At 45.7% G+C, this 23,757-nt stretch overlaps 1 protein-coding gene across 1 annotated transcript in view; it reads left to right on the top strand.

The window, feature by feature from the left end:
* LOC144479463 (receptor-type tyrosine-protein phosphatase delta-like) overlaps positions 1 to 18,072 on the top strand; it is a 526,436-nt gene extending 508,364 nt beyond the window's left edge. Inside the window, exons 36-38 of the mRNA XM_078198154.1 lie at positions 7,673 to 7,827; positions 8,055 to 8,190; positions 14,391 to 18,072. Of these exons, the coding sequence (XP_078054280.1) occupies positions 7,673 to 7,827; positions 8,055 to 8,190; positions 14,391 to 14,459 (360 nt within the window). The 3' untranslated portion in view covers positions 14,460 to 18,072. The remainder of the gene's footprint in view (positions 1 to 7,672; positions 7,828 to 8,054; positions 8,191 to 14,390) is intronic.
* Positions 18,073 to 23,757: the final 5,685 nt, after the last annotated feature.

Genomic DNA, 23,757 nt, shown 5'->3' on the forward strand with positions numbered 1-23,757 from the left:
TTGATCTCAGGGATTATGGCCAGAATTTTCCAGTTGCTCCCCCCTCCCACCTCACGGCAGAGGCGGCTCACCATCGGCCGCCAATGAGATCTTCCAGTCCCGCCAAAGTTAATGACAATTTGCATGGCTCGCCTGTCCCACCACCGGGGTATTCACGGCAGGAGTCGACTTTGGCAACACCGGAAAATTTCTCCTTATGTCTTTAAACTGGAGAGGAAATGAAATGAAACTTCTACCAATCAAATGGAGCTTTCACTCAACCACAGTTCATGATAAACTCTCATTCATAAAACCCATTCAAAATTTTAAATCCCCTCAAGTGGGAAAACAAACATCTATTTCAAGAACCATATCAAAAGGCAGATAATCCTTTAACAAACTCTTTAAACTGTCCAAATGGGAGCACCGCCCCCTGACTGAGATAAGTAGATCTGGAGATTCTAAAACTCAGCCGAGCATTCGTAATGGGCTCAGCTATAATAACACACCCTGGGGAGTGTGAAAATGGAATCTATTGAAACTGGAAAAAAATGTTTTTTTCTTAAGCTACACCATATGTCCTGTCAATCAAAGCAATCCAGGGAACAGGTTGGGCCTTTTTTCTCTAAATGTAAGTTGCTGAAGGCTTTCTTTTATTTTAACAGGATACTGGGCATTTAGATCACTTTGACTATGGCACTGGAGATCACAAGCAATGTTTTCTTCAGTTTAGAATATATACAAGCACTTTTCAAAATGAGGAAAGTACTCCAATGCATCTCAACTTATGCATTGGTCACTTATACAGTGACCAATGTATTTTTTTATTCATCTGTGGGCCATGGGCATCGCTGGCTGGCCAGCATTTATTGCCCATCCCTAGTTGCCCGAGGGCAGTTGAGAGTCGACCACATTGCTGTAACTCTGGAGTCACATATAGGCCAGACTGGGTAAGGACAACAGAGGAAATGAAATGAAACTTCTACCAATCTAATGGAGCTTTCACTCAACCACAGTTGAGTGGGGCGGCACGGTGGCACAGTGGTTAGCACTGCTGCTTCACAGCTCCAGGGTCCCGGGTTCGATTCCCGGCTCGGGTCACTGTCTGTGTGGAGTTTGCACATTCTCCTCGTGTCTGCGTGGGTTTCCTCCGGGTGCTCCGGTTTCCTCCCACAGTCCAAAGATGTGCGGGTTAGGTTGATTGGCCATGCTAAAAAATTGCCCCTTAGAGTCCTGAGATGCGTAGGTTAGAGGGATTAGCGGGTAAATATGTGGGGGTAGGGCCTGGGTGGGATTGTGGTCGGTGCAGACTCGATGGGCCGAATGGCCTCCTTCTGCACTGTAGGGTTTCTATGATTTCTATGATTTCCTTCCCTAAAGGATATTAGTGAACCAGATGGGTTTTTTCCGGCAATCGCTAATGTTTCACGGTCATCAGTAGATTCTTAATTCCAGATTTTTTTTTTATTGAATTCAAATTCCACCATCTACTGCAGTGGGATTTGAATCCGGGCGCCAGAACATTAGCTGAATTTCTGGATTAATAGTCTAGCGATAATACCACTAGGCCATCGCCTCCCCTATTTGTTGATTTACCTGTGAAGGAGTGAGCCCTGCAATCAGTCACAGGTTCCCCTGTCGTTCATGAATCCTCTGAGGTGTCATGAACCATATCTTCTAACAAAACAAGCCCGACTCCTTAAAAATAGCAGGGAGTCTAAAATGCCTGAGCCCACAGCGGAGTAGAGACGGGCAGAACCGCTGAGTGCAGACTTGCTATCCGCATCCTTATCTGGGGGGCCACAAAAATCTCTCAAAACGGGAATGGGGAGGTGTTAGATATCTGAGTACTGAGGTGAATCCTCAATAACTTCTCCCCAGCGACGTGTCAGGGAACACAGACCTTTATACCGTCTACTCGCTCCACACTCCAAACTTTGACTGCCCGCTGGGGGCGGCTCCCAAACAGTTCACCCCACACCGCAGGTCACGTGACCCATTCCCTTAAAGGGGCTATGCCCCAACATACATAACAGGAGGGATATCTGGAATTGAGTCCCACCGCCATTTTTAAATCCCGCCTCTGCTCTGAAACGGACAGGGTGTGAAAATCGGATCCTGTGTGTCAGAGCAGTGCTGGTGCCATGTAGTTTGTGTGAGGGCAATCATGGGTTCTTAAATGATGTTATAACTTACCCTTGGCACTATTAATCCTGGAGCTTTGCGTCTTGGTCCCTTCAAGTCAGATTCGATTCCATTGCACATTTCTACTTCCTATATCAAAAGGGACAGCACTGCGCTTCATTGCAGTGCAATACAGGATGTGATTGGCAGAGGCAGATTGTGTTCCTCGGCTATGTTGTTATGGTAACATGATCTGCAAAACATGGCTGACACAATGAACTCATCGTACACCAATTCTGTCTGTAAATTCATTTTTGCTTAATTCAGAGAGAGGAATAATGGAAAGGAGCTGCACTTATTGAGTGCCTTCCTCAGGATATTCCAAAATGTTTTACAACCAGTGGAATGCATTGAAGTGTCGTCACTGATGAAATGTAGGAAACACAGTAGACCATCAGAGCAAGAATGAACAGCAATCTCCAGAAAACGTAGAATTATAGAATCCCTACACTTCAGAAGGAGGACATTTGGCCCATCGAGTCTGCACCAACCACAAACCCATCCAGGCCCCATCCCCTAACCCCACGTATTTTACCCAGAATGTCCCCTTGGGACTCAATTCCAGATATCCCTCCTGTTATGCATGTTGGGGCATTGTACCTTTCGTGTCAGGGGGACACTTAGCATGGCTAATCTACCTAATCCACACATCTTTGGACTGTGGGAGGAAACATAAGAACATAAGAACTAGGAGCAGGAGCTGGCCATCTGGCCCCTCGAGCCTGCTCCGCCATTCAATAAGATCATGGCTGATCTTTTCGTGGACTCAGCTTCACTTACCCGCCCGCTCACCATATCCCTTAATTCCTTTACTGTTCAAAAATTTATCTATCCTTGCCTTAAAACATATAACGAGGTAGCCTCAACTGCTTCACTGGGCAGGGAATTCCACAGATTCACAACCCCTTGTGTGAAGAAGTTCCTCCTCAACTCAGTCCTAAATCTGCTCCCCCTTATTTTGAGGCTATGCCCCCTAGTTCTAGTTTCACCTGCCAGTGGAAACAACTTCCCTGCTTCTATCTTATCTATTCCCTTCATAATCTTATATGTTTCTATAAGATCTCTCCTCATTCTTCTGCATTCCAATGAGTATAGCCCCAGTCTACTCAGTCTGTCCTCATAAGCCAATTCTCTCAATTCCGGAATCAACCTAGTGAATCTCCTCTGCAACTCCTCCAGTGCCGCACCCCCTCAGCGCCACGCCCCTCGGCGCCGCGCCCCCTCAGCGCCGCACTCGAGTGTCATTTTGATGTGTGCTCAAATTGCTGGAATGGGGCTTGAGACTACAATCTTCTGACTCAAGTGAGCGGGTTACCACTGAGCCATGGCTGTTACAGAAATCATTGCAATCTCAGTCTAATCCAGATTAATAGCTAAGCAAGAGTGGGATTTCAATGGATCCAAACCTTTCCCAGTTACTGCCATTTTGTAGAATTCCAATGGACCAAAGATCCCTTCCTAGTCACCAGAATTCCACTCAACCAAATCCTGTGTTGTATTGAATTCAAAAGGGCGGGAATAACCTCAAATAACCCCCGTCCAATTGCTGTAAATTTACAGGTAACTTCCTTTCGATCATTTAGAATAATTATGACACAGCCATGTGTCATATGGGCGGCACGGTAGCACAGTGGTTAGCACTGCTGCTTCACAGCTCCAGGGACCTGGGTTCGATTCCCAGCTTGGGTCACTGTCTGTGTGCAGTTTGCACATTCTCCTCGTGTCTGCGTGGGTTTCCTCCGGGTGCTCCGGTTTCCTCCCACAGTCCAAAGATGTGCGGGTTAGGTTGATTGGCCATGCTAAAATTGCCCCTTGGTGTCCTGGGATGTGTAGATTAGAGGGATTAGTGGGTAAAATATGTAGGGATAAGGGGGTAGGGCCTGGGTGGGATTGTGGTCGGTGCAGATTTGATGGGCCGAATGGCCTCTTTCTGTACTGTAGGGTTTCTATGATTTCTATGAAAGTGACAACTCTGCTAGTGTGTCTGCTGGTGAAATATTCTCATTAATTGAAAAGTGCAATTGGCCACCTACATTTTCATTGAGGCTTTTCTCAGTTCATTGTTGGGTGCTGGACACTTTTCCAGACCTCCTGTTCTGGAATTAACTGAGGCACTAAGTGTTGAAGGTGGGTTCATGGCCTGCATGTGTCTCAAGAGCCTTGACTATCCTGTGGGGCAACTGAGTTCCATTTGTGCCAATCTTCATTGCCACTGGATTGTTCTTGGTGCCACTGTCTCAGTGGTGACTACATCCTAAATTAGGCCAGTTAATCTTCACAGTTCAAAATGAATAGTTTAATAGTGTCGCAAGTAGGCTTACATTAACACTGCAATGAAGTTACTGTGAAAATCCGCTAGTCGTCACACTGGGCGCCTGTTCGGGTTCACGGAGGGAGAATTTAGCATGGCCAATCCACCTAACCAGAACATCTTTGGACTGTGGGCGGAAACAGGAGCACCTGAACGAAACCCACACAAACACAAGGAGGACGTGCAGACTCCACACAGACAGTGATCCAAGCCAGGAATCGAATCCGGGTCCCTGGCGCTGTAAGGCAGCAATGCTAACCACCGTGCCAGCGGAAAACTGTTGAGATGATTAATTGTGAACATCTCAACAGTCCATGAGGCAGAGCAACCCCGGACCTCCTGCATTTGGAGCAACGTGCGACAATGCGCAAGGTATTAACACCCAACCCTCCTCTGACCCTGTCAGGAAGCTTCCACTTTGAAGAAAAGAAAGTTTTCACTCCTCATCAAATCTTTGATAGGTTTGCTGAAGATTTCCCAGAGGGGGCTTGTTAGAATTTACATTATTGAATTGCTTCGAACGCTCATTATTGACCCTCACACTTCTCTTGCCTGCTCACTCCCAGCCGCATTACTGCCGAGTTATTGGAATTCTCCAGGAGGATTTTGCTCCATCAAAAACCAGTGAACCGGAACACATGATTTTTTTTTTAACTGCTCAAGGGCCACCCCAGTTGTTGTCGAAGGGAAAGTGTCACAGGAATAATTAGTTTCCGTGATGCGCTTGTTGAATTGGATGACAATATTTCACAAGCGTTTCTGCAGCGTTCCATCAAGCAGATTCAATTATTCTCTCGATCCTTCCCCAGGTAGCACCAGGAAAGCTGGCTGTTTGAAAAGGTAAAAATAAAGGCAGGATGCAAAACTATTACAACGGGAAATCTCTAATTGGCCCAATGGTACGCTCAGTTTTCCGTGTGCCAAAGGGGAACAGCACAAGTGAGAATGGAGAGAGCACAGACCAAATTGATTTGATTTGATTTATTATTGTCACATGTATTGGGATACAGTGAAAAGTATTGTTTCTTGCGCATTATACAGACAAAACATACCGCTCATAGAGTACAGAAGGGAGAAGGAAAGGAGAGGGTGCAGAATGTAGTGTTACAGTCATTTGATTTGATTTGATTTATTATTGTCATGTGTATTTGTATACAGTGAAAAGTATTGTTTCTTGCGCGCTATACAAAGTCATAGAAACCCTGCAGTACAGAAAGAGGCCATTCAGCCCATCGAGTCTGCACTGACCACAATCCCACCCAGGCCCTACCCCCATATCCCTACATATTTTACCCGCTAATCCCTCTAATCTACGCATCCCAGGACACTAAGGAGCAATTTTAGCATGGCCAATCACCCTAACCCGCACATCTTTGGACTGTGGGAGGAAACTGGAGCACCCGGAGGAAACCCACGCAGACACGAGGAGAATGTACAAACTCCACACAGACAGTGACCCAAGCCGGGAATCGAACCCAGGTCCCTGGAGCTGTGAAGCAGCAGTGCTAACCACTGTTCTACCGTGCCGCTCCTGTATCCCAATACATGTGACAATAATAAAAGTGTACCGTTCATAGAGAAGGAAACGAGAGAGTGTAGAATGTAGTGTTATAGCCATAGCTAGGGTGTAGAGAAAAATCAACTTAATGTAAGGTAGGTCCGTTCAAAAGTCTGATGGCAGCAGCGAAGAAGCTGTTCTTGAGCCAGTTGGAACGTGACCTCAGACATTTGTACCTTTTTCCCGATGGAAGAAGGTGGAAGAGTGTATGTCTGGGGTGGGTGGGGTCCTTGATTATGCTGGCTGCTTTTCTGAGGCAGTGGGAAGTCAATGGATGGGAGGCTGGTTTGCGTGATGGACTGGGCTAAACTAATATTCTCCATGGAAGTACAGACAGAGGTTAGAAGGAGCTTTTCACATGAGGGTTTATTTGGATATAGAACACTTTGCCGCAAGTAGCTGATGAAACTGAATCAATCGTGATTTTTAAGAAAGATTTGCACAATACTTGAAGAAATGTATTAAAAGTTACAGGGATAGATCAGAATGATGAGATTTGAATAGATTATGTCAGCGTTGGTTCAGTAACATTCCTGCCTCTGAGTCAAAAGGCCATGGGTTCAAACTTCACTGTGGGCATATAATCCAGGCTGACAGCAGAGCTGGCTGAGGGCTTGCTGTGTGTTCTTTTAATCCAGTAACATGTTCCATTATTTTCAATTCTATGCCCAGCAGGGGGTAATTTTGCTCTAGGTCCCATACCCATGGTGATCCTGACTGCCCAACCACAATGTGCAGAGGATTCTTCTAACAGACAGAGGAGATTTCCATCGCACCAGTTCAGGCTCGATTTGTCCCCCGTACATCTCTAAACACAGAGAGCAAACTTAACTGTCAACAAAAAGCAAGAATCATAGAATTCCTACAGTGCAGAAGGAGGCCTTTCAGCCCATTGAGTCTACACCGACAGCAATCCCACCCAGGCCCAATCCCCATAATCCCACTAGACCCCGCTAGACCCCTGACACTAAGGGGCAATGGCCAATTCACCAAACCTGGACATCTTTGGACTGTGGGAGGAAACCGGAGCACCTGGAGGAAATGCACGCTAACATGGGGAGAACGTGCAAACTCCACACAGTTACCCAAGGCCGGAATTGAACCTGGGTCTCTGGCGCTGTGAGGCAGCAGTGCTAACCACCGTGCCATGTGCTTCCTAGGATGTTCCAGCCGTCCCCATCGGCAGGATCTTCCAATTCCGCCGATGGCAATGGCGGGCTGCCTATGGCGCCACAAAACATGGTGGGGGAGGGCAGAAAATCCTGCCCCTTGGGTCACATCTCCTGGAAAATGTGTTTGATCAAACTGTTTGATTGTTCTAAAATGGGGCCTGGCGGAAAGAAGTAACCTGCTGATAAACTGTTCCATTGTTAGAAAGGCAGCTCTTTCTTTAGAATCATAGAATCCCTACAGTGCAAAAGAAGGCCATTCAGCCCATCGAGCCTGCACCGACAACAGTGCCACCCAGGCCCTATTTCCGTAACCCCACGTATTTACCCTGCTAATCCCCTTGATTAAGGGGATTAGCATGGCCAATAACCTAACCCACACATCTTTGTTATGCTACTTTATGAACGGGGGGGGCGGGAGGTTGTTACGATCACTACCCAGTACCTAAAGCCGTTCTTTCTCCTCCACAGGATGGCCAGTCACGGACTGTCCGACAGTTCCAGTTTACAGACTGGCCAGAACAAGGAGTGCCAAAATCCGGAGAGGGTTTCATTGACTTTATAGGACAAGTGCATAAAACTAAGGAACAGTTTGGCCAAGATGGGCCCATCTCAGTTCATTGCAGGTAAGTGACGGGTGTCCTGTCTGGAGAAGCGATATGACTTAAATTGGCCAAAATGTGAGGTGTCACTGGGCCTCCATCACTTAGTGACATTCTGCCCTCAGAATCAGAAGGTTGTGGATTTATGCACCGTTCCAGAAGCTAGCTACATGTTCAAGTGTATAACAATCTAAAAGAGTAATTTAGACTCCAATTTATACAATCTAATAGAAACTCCTTCATTTTCTTAGTGCTGGAGTTGGGAGGACTGGGGTTTTTATTACACTCAGCATCGTCTTGGAGAGAATGAGGTACGAAGGGGTTGTGGACATCTTCCAGACTGTCAAGATGCTTCGAACACAGCGGCCAGCCATGGTGCAGACAGAGGTAAGGACAGTGTCTCTGAATCCTTCATGTAACATGCAGACTAGAACTGTGCACAAAACTAAGTTTGGTCTAAGTAAGGCCCCATACAGGCTTGAATTAACTTCTCTGCTTTTCAATCGTACTGACCGAGTGCCAATCAACTGAAAGCACCTTGCCTGAATAAGGCCTGAATAGGTGTTGATTACTGTAGCAGGAAGCTAAGCTAGGGAATGACTCGTCTCAACTGCGTAGAAGAGAGGGACTTTTTCAAGCTTACAGTCAGTGAGGGAGACTTCATCCTGAGTGAGACACAGACCGAGCGAGTATATTTGGGAATTCAACTGGTGAGTACTTTTTAGGTTAAGTAACCTAGTTAACAGGTAGCTGACTGAGTGACAGTTAACTATCAATCTCCTAAAAGCCCTTGCCTGAATAGGTGTTGCTTACTGTAGGAGGAAACCTTTCTTCACAATGGGTGGTTGGGGTCTGGAATGCACGGCCTGGAAGGTGGTGGAGGCAGAATCATAAAATCCCTACAGTGCAGAGGAAGGCCATTCGGCCCATCAAACACTGACAACAATCCCACTGAGGCCCTATCCCCATAAGCACATGTATTTACCCTGCTAATTCCCCTGATCTAAGGTGCAATTTAGCACAGTAAGAAGTCTCACAACACCAGGTTAAAGTCCAACAGGTTTATTTGGAATCACGAGCCTTCAGAGCGCTGCTCCTTCAATCGGGTGAGTCACCTGATGAAGGAGCAGCGCTCCAAAAGCTCGTGATTCCAGATAAACCTGTTGGACTTTAACCTGGTGTTGTGAGACTTCTTACTGTGCCCACCCCAGTCCAACGCCGGCATCTCCACATCATGGCAATTTCTCATGGCCAATCCACCTGTGTGGCAGCAGTGCCAACCACTGTGCCAGTGTGCCATTCAGTCCAGGCATTTAAGAGGGCATTAGATGATTACTCGAATAGAAACAATGCGCAGGGCTACGGGGAAAAGTCAGAGGAATGGCACTAGTCATGATGCTTGTTTGGAGAGCTGGTGCAGACATGATGGGCCAAATGGCCTCCTCCTGCTCTGTAACAATTCTGTATTCCCCTGGAAATCAAAGTGACACTGCCTATTGAAAATGAAATACCCAACTCTATTACACATCCCACAGTCAGCCTCTGGTTTTAGACTGGCAGTTTATCTATCTGGTGAGCTGGCTAAGCAAACGAGATAAATCTATGCCTGACATTTCAATGGTTGCAATAAAAATTTAATTATCCAATAATTTGTATTATGCAAGATAAATTACGCAGCAAAGTGGAAATTGCTTAAAAAAATCAATTATCAGATAGCTTGAATTCAGCAACTTTGAATTAAGAGGTGTAAACTATAGTTAATTGTAAAGATGTTGAGGCTTCCCAAATAGGTATGGGATCCTTGGGCACCATTGCCTTCTGGGAAGAGCTGTTTATTTGTGTAAACAAAATTATTCATGAAGTGTCATCCGAGGAATTGTAAAAATCAGTGTTGAAAACTAGTGCGCTTTTAATTATGAATGGGCTCTTTAACACTGCAGCACTATGGACTTTCAAGTATGTGTCTCCAGTGGCCCATTCATTACCCCATGGTAATCACTCGAGAAAGGACTAGGCATCCTGGCTATGAAGTAGCCTGGGTAAAGGTGATGGTCTGTAAAGTAAGCCTCTTAAAAATGGGCAACAGTGCCATACAGGAGTAACAGCCCGTCTCTTACCCCAAGGCTAGAAGAGATAGGCTGTGACATCTCTGGACTGAATAAATTAAGAGGCAGGAGTAGGCCATTCAGCCCATTGATCCAGCTCCGCCATTCAATAAGAACATGGCCTGATCTCATTGTGGCCTTATCTGCACTTTCCCGCCCCCCCTTCCCCTCCACCTCCTCCACCAGAACCCTTCAATATTGATCTAAAATCAGCCAAACTCAGTTGTAAATATCATCAGTGACCCATTCTCCACTGCACTCGGTGAAAGAGAACTCCAAAGACTATGACTCTCTGAGAGAAGAAATTCCTCCTCGTCTCCGTCTTAAATTGGAGACCCCTTATTTTAAAATGTGCCCCTAAGTTCTAGATTCCCCCATGAGGGGAAACATTCACTCAGCATCTCCTCTGTCAAACCCCCTCAGAATTGTGTATGTTTCAAATAGGATCACCACTCATTCTTCTAAACTGCCATATGTATAGGCCCAACCTATTCAACCTTTCATTGTACCATTCAACCCATTCATCCCAGCTTACTGAACCCTCTCCGAGCTGCTCCTTATGTAAGCATATCCCTCCTTAAGAAAAGAGACCAAAACTGTACACAATACTCCAGGTGCCATCTCAACAATGCCCAGTACAGTTGCAGCAAGATTTCCCTACTTTTATACTCCACCCCCCTGACAATAAAGGGTCAACATTTCATTTGCCTTCCTAATCATTTGCTCTACCTGCATGCTAACTCTTTGTTATCATAGAATTCTACAGTGCAGAAAGAGACCATTCAGCCCATAGAGCCTGCACTGACCGCAATCCCACCCAGGACCTATCCCCATAACCCTATGTATTTACCCTAGCTAGTCTCCCCGACACTAAGGGGCAATTTAGCATGACCAATCAATCTAACCCACTCATCTTTCAGACTGTGGGAGGAAACTGGAGCACCCAGAGGAAACCCACGCGGACACAGGGAGAATGTGCAAACTCCACACAGTAACCCAAGCCGGGAATCGAATCCAGTGACACTGTGAGGCAGCAGTGCTAACCACTGTGGCACTGTGCCGCCCTTTGTGATTCCAGTGCTGGATACCCAGGTCCCTCTGTACCCAGCATTCTGCAGTCTCTCTCCATTTAAATAATATTCTGTTTTTGTATTCGTCCTGCCAAAGTGGACAACTTCACGTTTTCCCACGTTTTCCCACATTTATGCTCCATCTTTTTGCCCATTCACTGAACTTGTCCATATCCCTCTGTAGATTCTTTGAGCAGGAAGCTTAAATCAGGAAATGTTGCGACTGGGCAGACCTAATTTGGTTAAAAGGATGCCGATTCAAGCGATTTTTGCTCAGATGGCGGGGAGCATTGGTGGTGATCACTGGGGGACAGAGAAAGGCACACTGACCCTGGAAGCAGATCCTTGGCAACTTTTGGGACAGATCAGTTCTGAGGTGAGCTGATTAGAAGGCCCATATCGGTTCTCTGGGACTTCACCCCTGTGGTAGTAAAAGCAGTTCAACCCTCGCCTCGCACACTCCCACCTCCCCACCAACTCCCCATGGCCCTCCATAGCTTCCACTCCAATGTGTTCCCCCCCAGGCCTTCCCCATGGCCCCACATACTCTCAATGCCAAGTCATTTCCCTTTGATGTCCATTCACTCTATGTACGTAATCACTGAACATTACTGGGGACCCGGGTTCGATTCCCAGCTGTGTGGAGTTTGCACGTTCTCCCCGTGTCTGCGTGTTTTTCCTCTGGGTGCCCCAGTTTCCTCCCACAGTCCGAAAGACGTGCTGGTTAGGTGCATTGGCCATGCTAAATTCTCCCTCAGTGTTCCCGAACAGGTGCCGGACTGTGGCGACTAGGGGATTTTCACAATAACTTCATTGCAATGTTAATGTTAGCCTACTTGTGACTAATGAATAAACTTTAATAACCATGGTGAATGTGGAATTGCTGAGAAGAGAAATATCCATTCAAAAATGTTCTTCGAAAAAGGAACTTGCATTCCTACAACCCCATAAAATTGTCAACCATTAAAGTATCAATAATAGATGCTTCAAATACTCCACACACACCTCTGACTCTTGTCTAAATAAACATTGATACATTGACAAAAGAGATCACAGAAAGAACGACTTATTAAAACTACTTAAAGATGTCAATCAAGCAAAGTCAACAATTCACCACTTGGCAAAACGGAACCCTTACTGAGCTTATGCTTTTATTGTTCTGGGATCTTTGCCAAGCATGCATAATGAGGGTAGGTGGAAACTCAGATGGCCTTGAGTTAGCGTGGAGGTTATGCGGGGACATGGAGAGTTCTGAAGTTACCTTACAAAAGGTTCCTGAATCCAGACGATGGTTCACGAAGCCTCTGATTGGCAGTGAAACATGAGTCAAGGAGAAGCTGGCCCAATTCCATGAAAATTGCAGGGGCCTTGGAGTTGTCTACCCCACACAATGGAGCCGGCCAGGTTAGGAGCGCCAGGAATTAAGTCAGGAATCTAGGAATCAGCTCCTGCTTTCCATTTTAAAATTGCTCCAGAGTCATTCCAACTCGACAAAAATCCGCTCCTTTGTCACCTCCTCACCTGCCTTTGTATCATCGACAAATGAGTTGTATTTAAATTGCAGCTGTAGCTAGCTGTAGAGTAAATGCAGGCTCAATCTGGAGTCAGGGCAGGCTGTGGCTCCAGGTTTGCCCGACACACCTTTAATGTAATAATTGCACAGTGGTTGCTGGTAAATTTGTAATGTAAACGTATTCTTACCAACTCACCCGTTTTACACTCTGATCGATTCTGCCATTTGCAATTTACTTTTCCATTGGCTGCAGTGTTAGTAAGCAGCTGCTAATGTGCTGTGAGCTGTGGATGTCTGCAGAGGGAGTTGTTACAGGTTTTGTCTATGCTCCTGCCATAGACAATACTTTTCTCTCATTACTGACAGCAGCTCAAGCACTGTCCACATTATGAATTAACAAATGTTTTGTAAAAGAAGCTTCACACACAGAAGAATACATTTCCTGCTAAGGCTCTGTGTTGGGTTGCTTTCCAGTGTTTGGGAAGCGGGCGACAGCTATGGAGCGTGTGTTTCCTTTCAGAGCGTCTGATCTCAGACAGATGTGGAAAAGACCCTGTGGCAGGGAAGTTTTCTTGGTGTCCGTCAACAGCCACTCCCAGAAACAGATTATCTGATCGCCCATTTTCATTAGTTTTGTGGGATCTTGCTATGTGTAAATTTGTCTATGTGAGAGAGCCTGTGTATGCTTAGCCCTGTTTGCTTCAGTCTATGCAAAGACTTCAATTTAAGATATTTCTGCCTATGCAATTAACTCTACTAAGCTGGACAATTGACTGCTAATTTGACTACATGTAGAATCAGAAGGGTATAGGTTAGCTCGAGATTGACTGCATTCCTGAAGGGTACACAATGCAGGCAAACAACAGCATAACCGCAACTGCAAGGATTGTTTTCCTAAGTCGGAGACAGCCTGCGGAAAACACTTCCAGTGGCGAGATAAGGATTAAAATATGTTTTGGTTTCAGTGTGTGTGTGTTCAGGTTCAGTACAAGGACTGGCTTGCTTCAAACCAGTCTCCAATTTCACTTTCTTTTTGTTTTTGTCATGTTAATGTTTTAAGTTCTGTTCAAAAGAAGAAAAGCATTTTAAAAATTGTACCAGTGCGTTCCCCTTGTCTATTCAAACAAATGAATGGACCCAACACTATGTTTCCATTTAGTGAACTGATTCATTGGCTGTGGACCACTTTCGGACATCTTGTGGATATGAAAAGTGTTACGTGAATACTGTCTGTGTGGAGTTTGCACGTTCTTCCCCGTGTCTGCGTGGGTTTCCTCAGGGTGCTCCAGTTTCCTCCCTCATTTCAAAGATGTACGGATTAGGTAGATCGGGGTGTCACGGTGGCGCAGTGGTTAGCACTGCTGCCTCACAGCTCCAGGGACCCCGGTTCAATTCCCGGCTCGGATCACTGTCTGTGTGGTATTTGCACGTTTTCCCCGTGTCTGTGTGTGTTTCCTCCGGGTGCTCCGGTTTCCTCCCACACTCCAAAGATGTGCGCGGGTTCGGTGGATTAGCTGTGATAAATTAACCCTAGAGTCAGGGGGATTAGCAGGGTAAATGTGCGGGGTTGCGGGAATGGTGCCTGGGTGGGATTGTAGTCAGTACAGACTCGATGGGCCAAACGGCCTCCTTCTGTACTGTAGGGATTCTATGATTGGCCATGCTAAATTGCCCCGTAAGTGCCAGGGGGACTAGCATAGTAAATACATGGGGTTACAGGAGTAGGGCCTGAGTGGGATTGTTGTTGGTCCAGGCTCAATGGGCTGAATGGCCTCCTTCTGCTCTGTGGGGTTCTATGATTCTATGAATTATTTCTTTGTTCCCAGTAAGTATTTTGGTCTCCCGAATTGGTGTAAGATGTTATTCTCATTGACAAGGCTCCTGTTTCTGTGTTTTCAGGATGAGTATCAGTTCTGCTATCAAGCGGCGCTCGAGTATCTTGGGAGTTTTGATCATTATGCAACGTAAAAAGCCATTGATCACCAAACTCTAACAGGCCACAATGGACACAGAGCCTCTTCTGAGCCATATAGCGTGCTTGAAAAGTACTTTAATTCTAACCACCGCCAGGGGGAAGATATTTCGGATGGACCCTAAGGGAACTCAATGTTGTAACCCAGAAGAGAAGAAGGACCCTGGTCTGTTGGGGGGGTGGGGGGATCATTTTAATAATCGGACAAGTCCTACTTACCTCAAGTGTTCAACTGTGGTGAAAATGGATCTGGATTTCCTCCTGTGTGGACTGTCTGATGAAATATTAAGGACAGACAAGCAAAAAGTCATTCAGAAAGTGGATGAAGGGTAAACATGAAAAGATGGGATCCTGTCTTTGGTTACACCATTAGAGTTCTGCTTGCTTACAACCCCTTTTACTAATCAAAGCTATGGAACAGCATTGAAGAGAATCGCTCACAAAATCACATTTACTGCAGGTGTCCTTTCCTACTGGTTTTAGCTACCATATGGTCGTTAAAGGTCGTGGGGTTTTTTTTTCGATCCTTTGGCAATCCTCACTGGGCCATGCTTCATCTATGCATGTTCTGCATCTGTGCCTTCTCCCGACACCAGATACCCCATTGTGAACCTAGTTTAGGTCTCTCCGTGATTGTTTTCCGTTTATACCATTATTTCAATGCAGCGATCGTGATGGAACTGCACATAGGTGAGGTATTGTGGTTGTCAGTGTTGGATGGGTTATGGGCTCATTTTAAAGGGAGGGGTGTAAGTACATTACTGACCTTTTCCATTGAAAACCCGAGACCAGTATATAAAAAAAAATCACCTCAGCTGGGGGCACTAGCAAGCCGTGTAAAAGGCATGAGGACATTTATCCTCTAAATGATGAGCTGACAGAGTGAGTTGGGTCAATGACCTGAGGTGGAGTTGAAATATGAGACAGTCAATAGCAGTGCAACCACACCATTCTTCCTGTTTGACCGAAGGAAGGGGAGCAGCAAAAGGCTCTTGCTCGCTCTTTTGAGTAAGGGAATCACACACACAGGAGACATGAAGGAGATAGTCGAAAAAGTTATGCCAGGAAGGAAAAAAATGAATTGGAAAACATGATCACCATGGCACATTCCAGCTTGAAGCACTGCTTAATCATAAATGCATCTATCTAAATGAACAAGCGGAGGGCAGGGGGGGATGAGTCATATCCACGGAAGCGCCCATATTTAGATAGTAACCACATGATGGATGTGACGGCTGGAGCAACAGTGTCTCCACCCCGCCTAACTTCCCCGGAACGTGGCTTGTATAATCTTGAGGGCTGCTGAACCATATCCTCATTGTGACCTTTGAGTTAGGGATTCGGGTTTTGGGAGTTCGCGGCTCTCCTGCTCAGGATGGTTGCCAGAGAACCGTGAAGTGAGGAAGTCAGATCATCTGCTCACCTCCCTGTCTAATTATAAAAATGCAATAATCTGTTCATTGTACTAATTTGGAAAACAAAAAATGGGGGAAGAAGGACTGATAGAAATTAATATTACTGAATGATACAAGCATCAATATAATTGTTTTGTGACACTTTTAAAAAGGTCAACCTATTTGTTGCCATCCCTGGTCACGCCTCACCAACAGCCCACCCCCTTAACTGCTATCATGGATTATTGGACATCACAAGTTCCATAAGTAGCTGGCATTATACTCACTGTTTGGTTACCCCAGCCTCATCAGTATCTTTCAAAGCATTGTCTCGAGGGCACGGTTTTGCAAACCAAGTGATCCGCGGCACACATTTTAAGACGCCGTGCCACTGGTTGGTATTTTCGGCACCAAAGCAAACCAGAGGCCAGTGTTCCAGCGACCGTTACATGAAGCAGAGGAGAATCTTTTTCTAAAAGTGCCATCGTATTTATTCATCAGTGGAAATTCCTCCCTCTTCAAAATTGGGTGACAGATCTCGTAGCGGCATTTTAGTATTTTGAAGTAGAATGATTTTGATTTGCTGAAAGCAACCGAATAAAGGAGCACAGTTCCAATGGTGGTATCAAATGGCCATTTGTAGGAAGCAATATAATCACCGCCAGCAAGGAATTGTGGTTCTCAAACTTTAGTAACAAATGGCACATTGAATAATTAGCAAGGTGCACCAAGAATTTATTCTCTTTTAAAGCTCCATCATACCACGGTTCCAGTTCTCCAAAGTTATAAAGTATTTTTCCATTGGGTTTGATATTCCTCCCACAACATTTGGCTTGCTGACTAACCAAACAGTCCCACCCTTTGATCTTTAACCCTAGCTTCCTACCTTCCTGATTGGCAGAAGTCAGTGGTAGTTGGCAGAGGTCAGTGGTAGTTGGCAGAGGTCAATGGTAGTTGGCAGAGGTCAGCAGTGGTAGTTGGCAGAGGTCAATGGTAGTTGGCAGGGAGCAACTGATGTTTCATTTATCTCTATCTTTGTGAGGGAAGATTACAATAGACAGCCAATCCTAGGGGTTTCTTTTGCGGTACAGTAATTAATCTTGAGCATTATTTTCTTAAATCCCACTTTGCGTAAGTATCAGGACTAAGTGCAAATCCCCGATGTAGTTCAGTTTGCACCATGGTTCCTACTTTTTTATAAGGTAAGCTTTTTAATTATCTTTTTATAAAGTTAATATATCAATCACGTAGTGAGGAGCTCCCATGTTGTCTCAACAAAGTAATTGACCATTGTCCTGTCCATCAAAATGGCCGCCAATAGGCCCTTAACTGAGGAGCCTTTTAGGCCCTTTCGCCACATCCCCTCCCCCTCAACCCCACCAGCCAATCTTAGTACAAATCTCCATAAACAGATTGCATTGCGAAAGATCTCTTCCGCCACTTGGCCTTGGGGCTGCAAGTAGGAAGCCCAATTTACAGAATGGAACAGCTTCAAGGAAACGCTTAAGCAACATCCACAAGAGGGAAAAAAAAACTAAACCTTGATGACTCGATCAGTTGAGGGGAACAGCGAGGCAAAGCAGGAAAGGTTGAATTTGTGAGCGGTTTTCTCGAAAATCTTTTGTGTTTTGTAACATACGACAAACATAATCTTTTTTTTAATTGTGTATTCGTTCCTTTTTTAACAAAAAAAATTATCAGTCAAATTAAAAGAAACAAAAAAACATTTAAAATACATTTATTTGTTCATATTATGTTTAAAGACGGTCTATTTTTTCACTGTAGAAATGTTTGTGACTGGCTATATATCATTGAATTCTGAATGTTAAAAGAGCTTTGTTTGTACCATTTTAAGGATGTGCTTCATTTATCAAGATTGCTTTCCTTCTTTATTTTGCCCCAAAATGGAACTCTGATATGTTGGGATAAAACAGATATTAGCCTGGGGCTCCGGATTGCTACCCCGGGTTTATTCCGACGCGTTCCTTGTCAACGTCTGTGATGAATTTACTCAATAACTTGTGGAAGTTGCCAGACTTAACCAGTATGACAGCCAAATTAATGAGATGTTGAGAAACAAAAAGGAACTGTCATTTGTTTGAGGGCCAAGTGATTATTGCTTTTGAACAACTGTTACTTATAACTGAAAATATAATTGGTTATAAAAACCACTGTGTATGTAGATATGTTGACTTTGTATTAAAGGAAGATTGTCTGGAGAAATACTCTGGGTCACTCCTTCAAGGCGTCCTCTCAATATCCGTGTAAAGATGCATGAGACAATTAGTCAATGGTCCATTATCACATCCACTCATACATAGAGTCATAGAGGTTTACAGCATGGAAACAGGCCCTTCAGCACAACTTGTCCATGCAGCCCAGTTTTTACCTCTAAGCTAGTCCTAATTGCCTGTGTTTGGCCCATATCCCTCTATACCCATCTTACCCATGTAACTATCTAAATGCTTTTTAAAAGACAAAATTATATCTTCCTCTAGTGCTGCCTCTGGCAGCTTGTTCCAGACTCTCACCACCCTCTGACTGAAAATAATTGCCCCTCTGGACCCTTTTGTATCTCTCCCCTCTCACCTTAAACCAATGCCCTTTAGTTTTAGACTTCCCTATCTTTGGGGAAAGATGTTGACCTTATCAATTCTCCTCATTATTTCATAGACATCCATAAGATCACCCCTAAGCCTCCGACGCTCCAGTGAAAAAAGTCTATCCAACCTCTCCTTATAACTCAAACCATCAATTCCCGGTAGCATCCTAGTAAATCCTTTCTGCACTCTTTCTAGTTTAATAATTTCCTTTCTATAATAGGATGACCAGAACAATATAAATCCAAGCTCTCTTTCTCTCGGACAAGGCAAATCGAAATAGAGGTTCCTATTGAAGCTTTTCTATCTTGAGATGTTTTCATCTACCTTAAGGTGCATTGTAGTACAGAAAGTCAAAATGGTGGACCTTCCAAGCAACGGTCCATTTTCAGTCGGGTTATTATATTAAGCTGATCTTTCTCTACACCCTAACTATGACTGTAACACTACATTCTGCACTCTCTCCTTTCCTCTTTCCCGACATACTCTATGAATGGTATGCTTTGTCTGTATATTGCACCTTTCATGACCTCAGGTTGTCCTAGGGCGGTACAGTGGCACAGTGGAGGGTGGCATGGTGACACAGTGGTTAGCACTGCTGCCTCACAGCCCCAGGGACCCGGGTTCCATTCCCAGCTTGGGTCACTGTCTGTGTAGAGTCTGCACATTCTCCCCGTGTCTGCGTGGATTTCCTCTGGGTGCTCGGGTTTCCTCCCACAGTCTGAAAGACGTGCTGGTAAGGTGCATTGGTCATGCTAAATTCTCCTCAGTTGTACCCAAACAGGTGCCGGAGTGTGGCAACTAGGGGGTTTTCACAGTAACTTCATTGCGGTGTTAATGTAAGCCCACTTGTGACAATAATAAATAAACTTTACAGATAATTAAGTATTTTTGAAGTGTTGCCACTTTTGCAATATACCATATCCTCTTTACTGAGGCTGATAACATAGCACAAGAAAAACATTTCAATGCGCAGCTTATCTTGAGGAAGGGCAAAAAAGAGCCTTCCCGATGGTCAGGTCGATCTTACTTTGGAGAATTCCGATTGCCCAGCTGTAATGAGGGCAGCGGAGGGTTGGAGTTTCTTGTATGTTTCTTCTTGATGGAGGACAATATTAAATGTTGGCTCAAAGCTCTCCGGATTTACTTGCTCAGCGCTGTCTCATAGCAACAACCAGCGTGGTGCAGTCCTGGAAAGAAATGTTAGACCAATTTTCCATTCCCCCTGTCCTTTCAGCTGTGTGATTGGGTGACATTTGATTCTGTTATGTTTATTGTTTCTCATGTCAATCAATATCAAGGGAAATTGGGAGATCACATCGTGTTGGCCTTGAGACCTGAAGCTGGCCTCCAGCATAATGAGTTACTACTGTTAGACACACAAATATAATGCAGGCCGTCCACAGGGAACATGGTGCAAATTTGGAAACTGAGGCTCCACACGACGTAGTTTTCTTTATGAAATCATAAAAATCTCAACGGACATTTGGGAATTAGACAGGAATGTAAGAATATAAAGCGCTGGAAAAGGTCACTGTGTTTCATCTGGCCAAAGCCAGTAAATCTTGGCACTTTCGAGATGTCAATCCCCCGGGTCTCACTCTGCAGCTGCCTCCGTTTGCTTATTTCCAATTGTGAGCCACATGTAATGCGCATTCTGTAGATTCCTTTCTCTCCTGTTGCTGACATTCCGATTCACTTTTCAGCCATTTTCAGAGTCTTCACGCATCACCATCCGGGGTGGGCATAGCGTGGTAGGGCTGGAGTTCCGATACACGACCCTCATCAATCAACCATCTTAACATTCTCCCATGATGAAGGCAAGCTACTACGGATGCTGGAGCCTGAAACAAAAACAGCACGTGCTTGATAATCTCAGCAGGTCTGACAGCATCTGAGGAGAGAGAATGGAGCCAACGTTTCGACTCAGTATGTCCCTTCGTCCAGCTCTGACGAAGGGTCATCCTCATAGAATCATAGAAACCCTACAGTACAGAAAGAGGCCATTCGGCCCATCGAGTCTGCACCGACCACAATCCCACCCAGACCCTACTCCCATATCCCTACATATTTTACCCACTAATCCCTCTAACCCACGCATCTCAGGACACTAAGGGACAATTTTTAACATGGCCAATCAACCTAACCCGCACATCTTTGGACTGTGGGAGGAAACCGGATCACCCGGAGGAAACCCACGCAGACACGAGGAGAATGTGCAAACTCCACACAGACAGTGACCCAAGCCGGGAATCGAACCCAGGTCCCTGGAGCTGTGAAGCAGAAGTGCTAACCACTGTGCTACCGTGCCGCCCACTCAGGTCACTGACTCGAAACATTGGGCAGAATTTTCCCATCCCGCCCACCACAGGAATCGTAGCAGGCGGGACAGGACCACGTAAAGGTCCGTTGACCTCGAGTGGGATTTTCCAATCTTGGAGTGAGTGTGGCCAGAAAATCCAACCCTTTGTCTCTATTCTATCTCCATGGCTGCTGTCAGACCTGCTGAGGTTTTCTAGAATTTTCTGTTTTTGTTTAACATTCATGATGTGAGGGGCAAGCTGCTACCAGAAGGAAGACTTGCACAACACCGCCAGTCCAGCCCATTGTAAATAGCTGCTCGTGTAGATGTTATCCATTTATGCAAGCAAGCAAAATAAAGATTAAGCCTGGTAATATCTGGGCAATATGTAAAGTGTTTTCTATCGACTGTGAAAGTTGCATTATGGCTTTCAAGTAGAAACATAGAAAATAGGAGCCATTTAGCCCTTCAAGCTTGCTCCACCATTCAACATGGTCATGGCTGATCCCCTATATCAATGTCACACTCCAGTGGCTAAACAGTCAGCATAAGCTCCACTATAGAATCCACAAAACTGGAGGAGGGGTTCAAATGGTTAGTGGAAGCAATGGTAGCAATTGGTTAGCGCGTTTGGCTGTTGGTGGTTTGAACCCACCCAAGAACGTTGTGATTTTAGGGTGGCAAGGTGGTTAGCACTGCTGCCTCACAGCGCCAGGGTCCCGGGTTCAATTCCCGGCTTGGTGACCGTGGAGTCTGCACGTTCTCCTCATGTCTGCGTGGTTTGCCTCTGGGTGCTCCGGTTTCCTCCCACAGTCCGAAAGACATGCTGGTTAGGTGCATTGGCCATGCTAAATTCTCCCTCAGTGTACCCGAACAGGCGCCGGAGTGTGGCGACTCGAGGATTTTCACAGTAACTTTTCTAAAATGATATTGTGCTCTTTGAGATGAGGGAAGTGTCCCCATTGAGGAATGAAACACCTTCCATTTCAGACAGCTGTGGGGGCTGGGATTTCCCTCCTGGTGTGTGGGTGGAGGTGGGCTACATACACAGGAGTTCCACACCAAGTGGGACGTTCCCAGTTAGCCACCTTGAACATCATCATCATTGAAGGGAAGAATGATGTACAAAGTGTCACGGCACATTGAACGATTAATAACAGACGGGGCATGAAATCTTAAATGAGATGGTACCCAACCGGACCAAATCTAATTAATTCAGGAAAAGCGAGCATGATGAATGTGCCTGTCCTTTGTTAGAGAACAAGTCCTGTGCCAGTGAGTGATGCTACCTTCAGTGTCCAAACAGGAAATATTTATTGAAGCCTTTGCTGTTCCAGCCCCTCACAGTGAATGGTGTGATAAATATTGGCTCAGTTTTTGTGGTCAGTTGCAGAACAAACAGCGTTTGCCATTCATTGCACTTTCCAGCCACCCACATGCTTTCTACAATCTGAGGTGTTCATAGACAGTGCAGAAGAGGCCATTCGGCCCATCAAGTCAGCACAAGCTCTTTGACAGAGACTTACCCCTAGCCCTGTAATCCCACACACACAACATGGCTAATCCATCTAACCTACACAGTTTGGGACAAAGGCTGGAATTTTACCATCGCGCCCGCCACGGGAATCCGAGCGGGCGAGGGGCGGACCATGGAAACGCCCTCGGTCAGGATGTTATGGTTTAGGGAAGGACGAGAACGAGGCCATAAAACCCCACCCGAAGGATCAATTTAGCATGGCAAATGCACCCCACCCCACCCCATTCCCATGCCCACCCCATCCTCACCCCCACCCCTACCTAACCCCCACCCCAGCCCACCGCCACCCTCCCCTTACCTCACCCCCCACCCCCACCTGTCCAATTTTCTCTCCTTCGCTCTTGGAGATGAAGGCTCAGCCAGAGCCTTGTCCTCATGGTCACATTCCCGGTGACAGTCTGGATGGTGAGGAATTATTTGGCTATTCGATCATAGGGGCATCATGGTTGACTATACCCACCTCACACGCACACACATACATGTGCCACACATACAGGTGCGCATGCAGACACGCACACCCAGACACATGCATACGTCAACACTCACACACAAACACACTGTAGTCAGTGTTTATTCTGGGGAGTACCTGGTCTCTGTTCTGCTTGATTGCAGTAACTTCAGGATCAAATCTGGCTGGATATTTCTTCACAGAATCACCTCCCTCCAATTGGCCCACCCCCTGTGCCAAATCTCAGCCAATTGGAAAGCTATTCAACCTTGGCTAGCCAAATGGATGATTCTTGACTATTCGCCCAACAACTATCCCCCCTCCCATCTGCAATATTTTTACAACAGGCTAAGAAAACGATTTGAAGAAAATTATTTTTTAAATTTATTTTATTAGTGTCACAAGTAGGCTTACATTAACACTGCAATGAAGTTACTGTGAAAATCCCCTAGTCGCCACACTCCAGCGCCTGTTCGCGTACACTGAGGGAGAATTTAGCATGGCCAATGAACATCTTTCGGACTGTGGGAGAAAACCGGAGCATCCGGAGGAAACCCACACAGACACGGGGAGAACGTGCCGACTCCGCACAGACAGTGACCCAAGCCAGGAATTGAACCCAGGTCCCTGACACTGTGAGGGAGCAGTGCTAACCACTGTGCCACTGTGCCGCCCATATGATGCTCAATGAGAAGAATCTCTTGAATTGGTTTTCTTCTGGCTCGCTCTGTGCCCAAGAGCTTGCTGTTCAATTTGCGGAGAATCCGGAACCTTACTAGAGTTGGCAGCTGTTGTTCAGTTTCTAGCACACTTGTCTCGGCTGATGCTGAGTGCGGTGCCGAGGGAGTGCTGCACTGTTGGAGATGTTGCCTTTAAGATGCAAAACTGAGGGCCTGACCGCTCCCATTCCTAACAATCATTAGATTGCTAATTCCAGATATTTTTTATTGAATTCAAATTCCACCAGCTGCCATGGTGGGATTCGAACCCGGGTCCCCAGAATTTTAAGCTGA

This window comes from Mustelus asterias, chromosome 26 (assembly GCF_964213995.1).
Source record: "Mustelus asterias chromosome 26, sMusAst1.hap1.1, whole genome shotgun sequence".
NCBI lineage: Eukaryota > Metazoa > Chordata > Chondrichthyes > Carcharhiniformes > Triakidae > Mustelus > Mustelus asterias.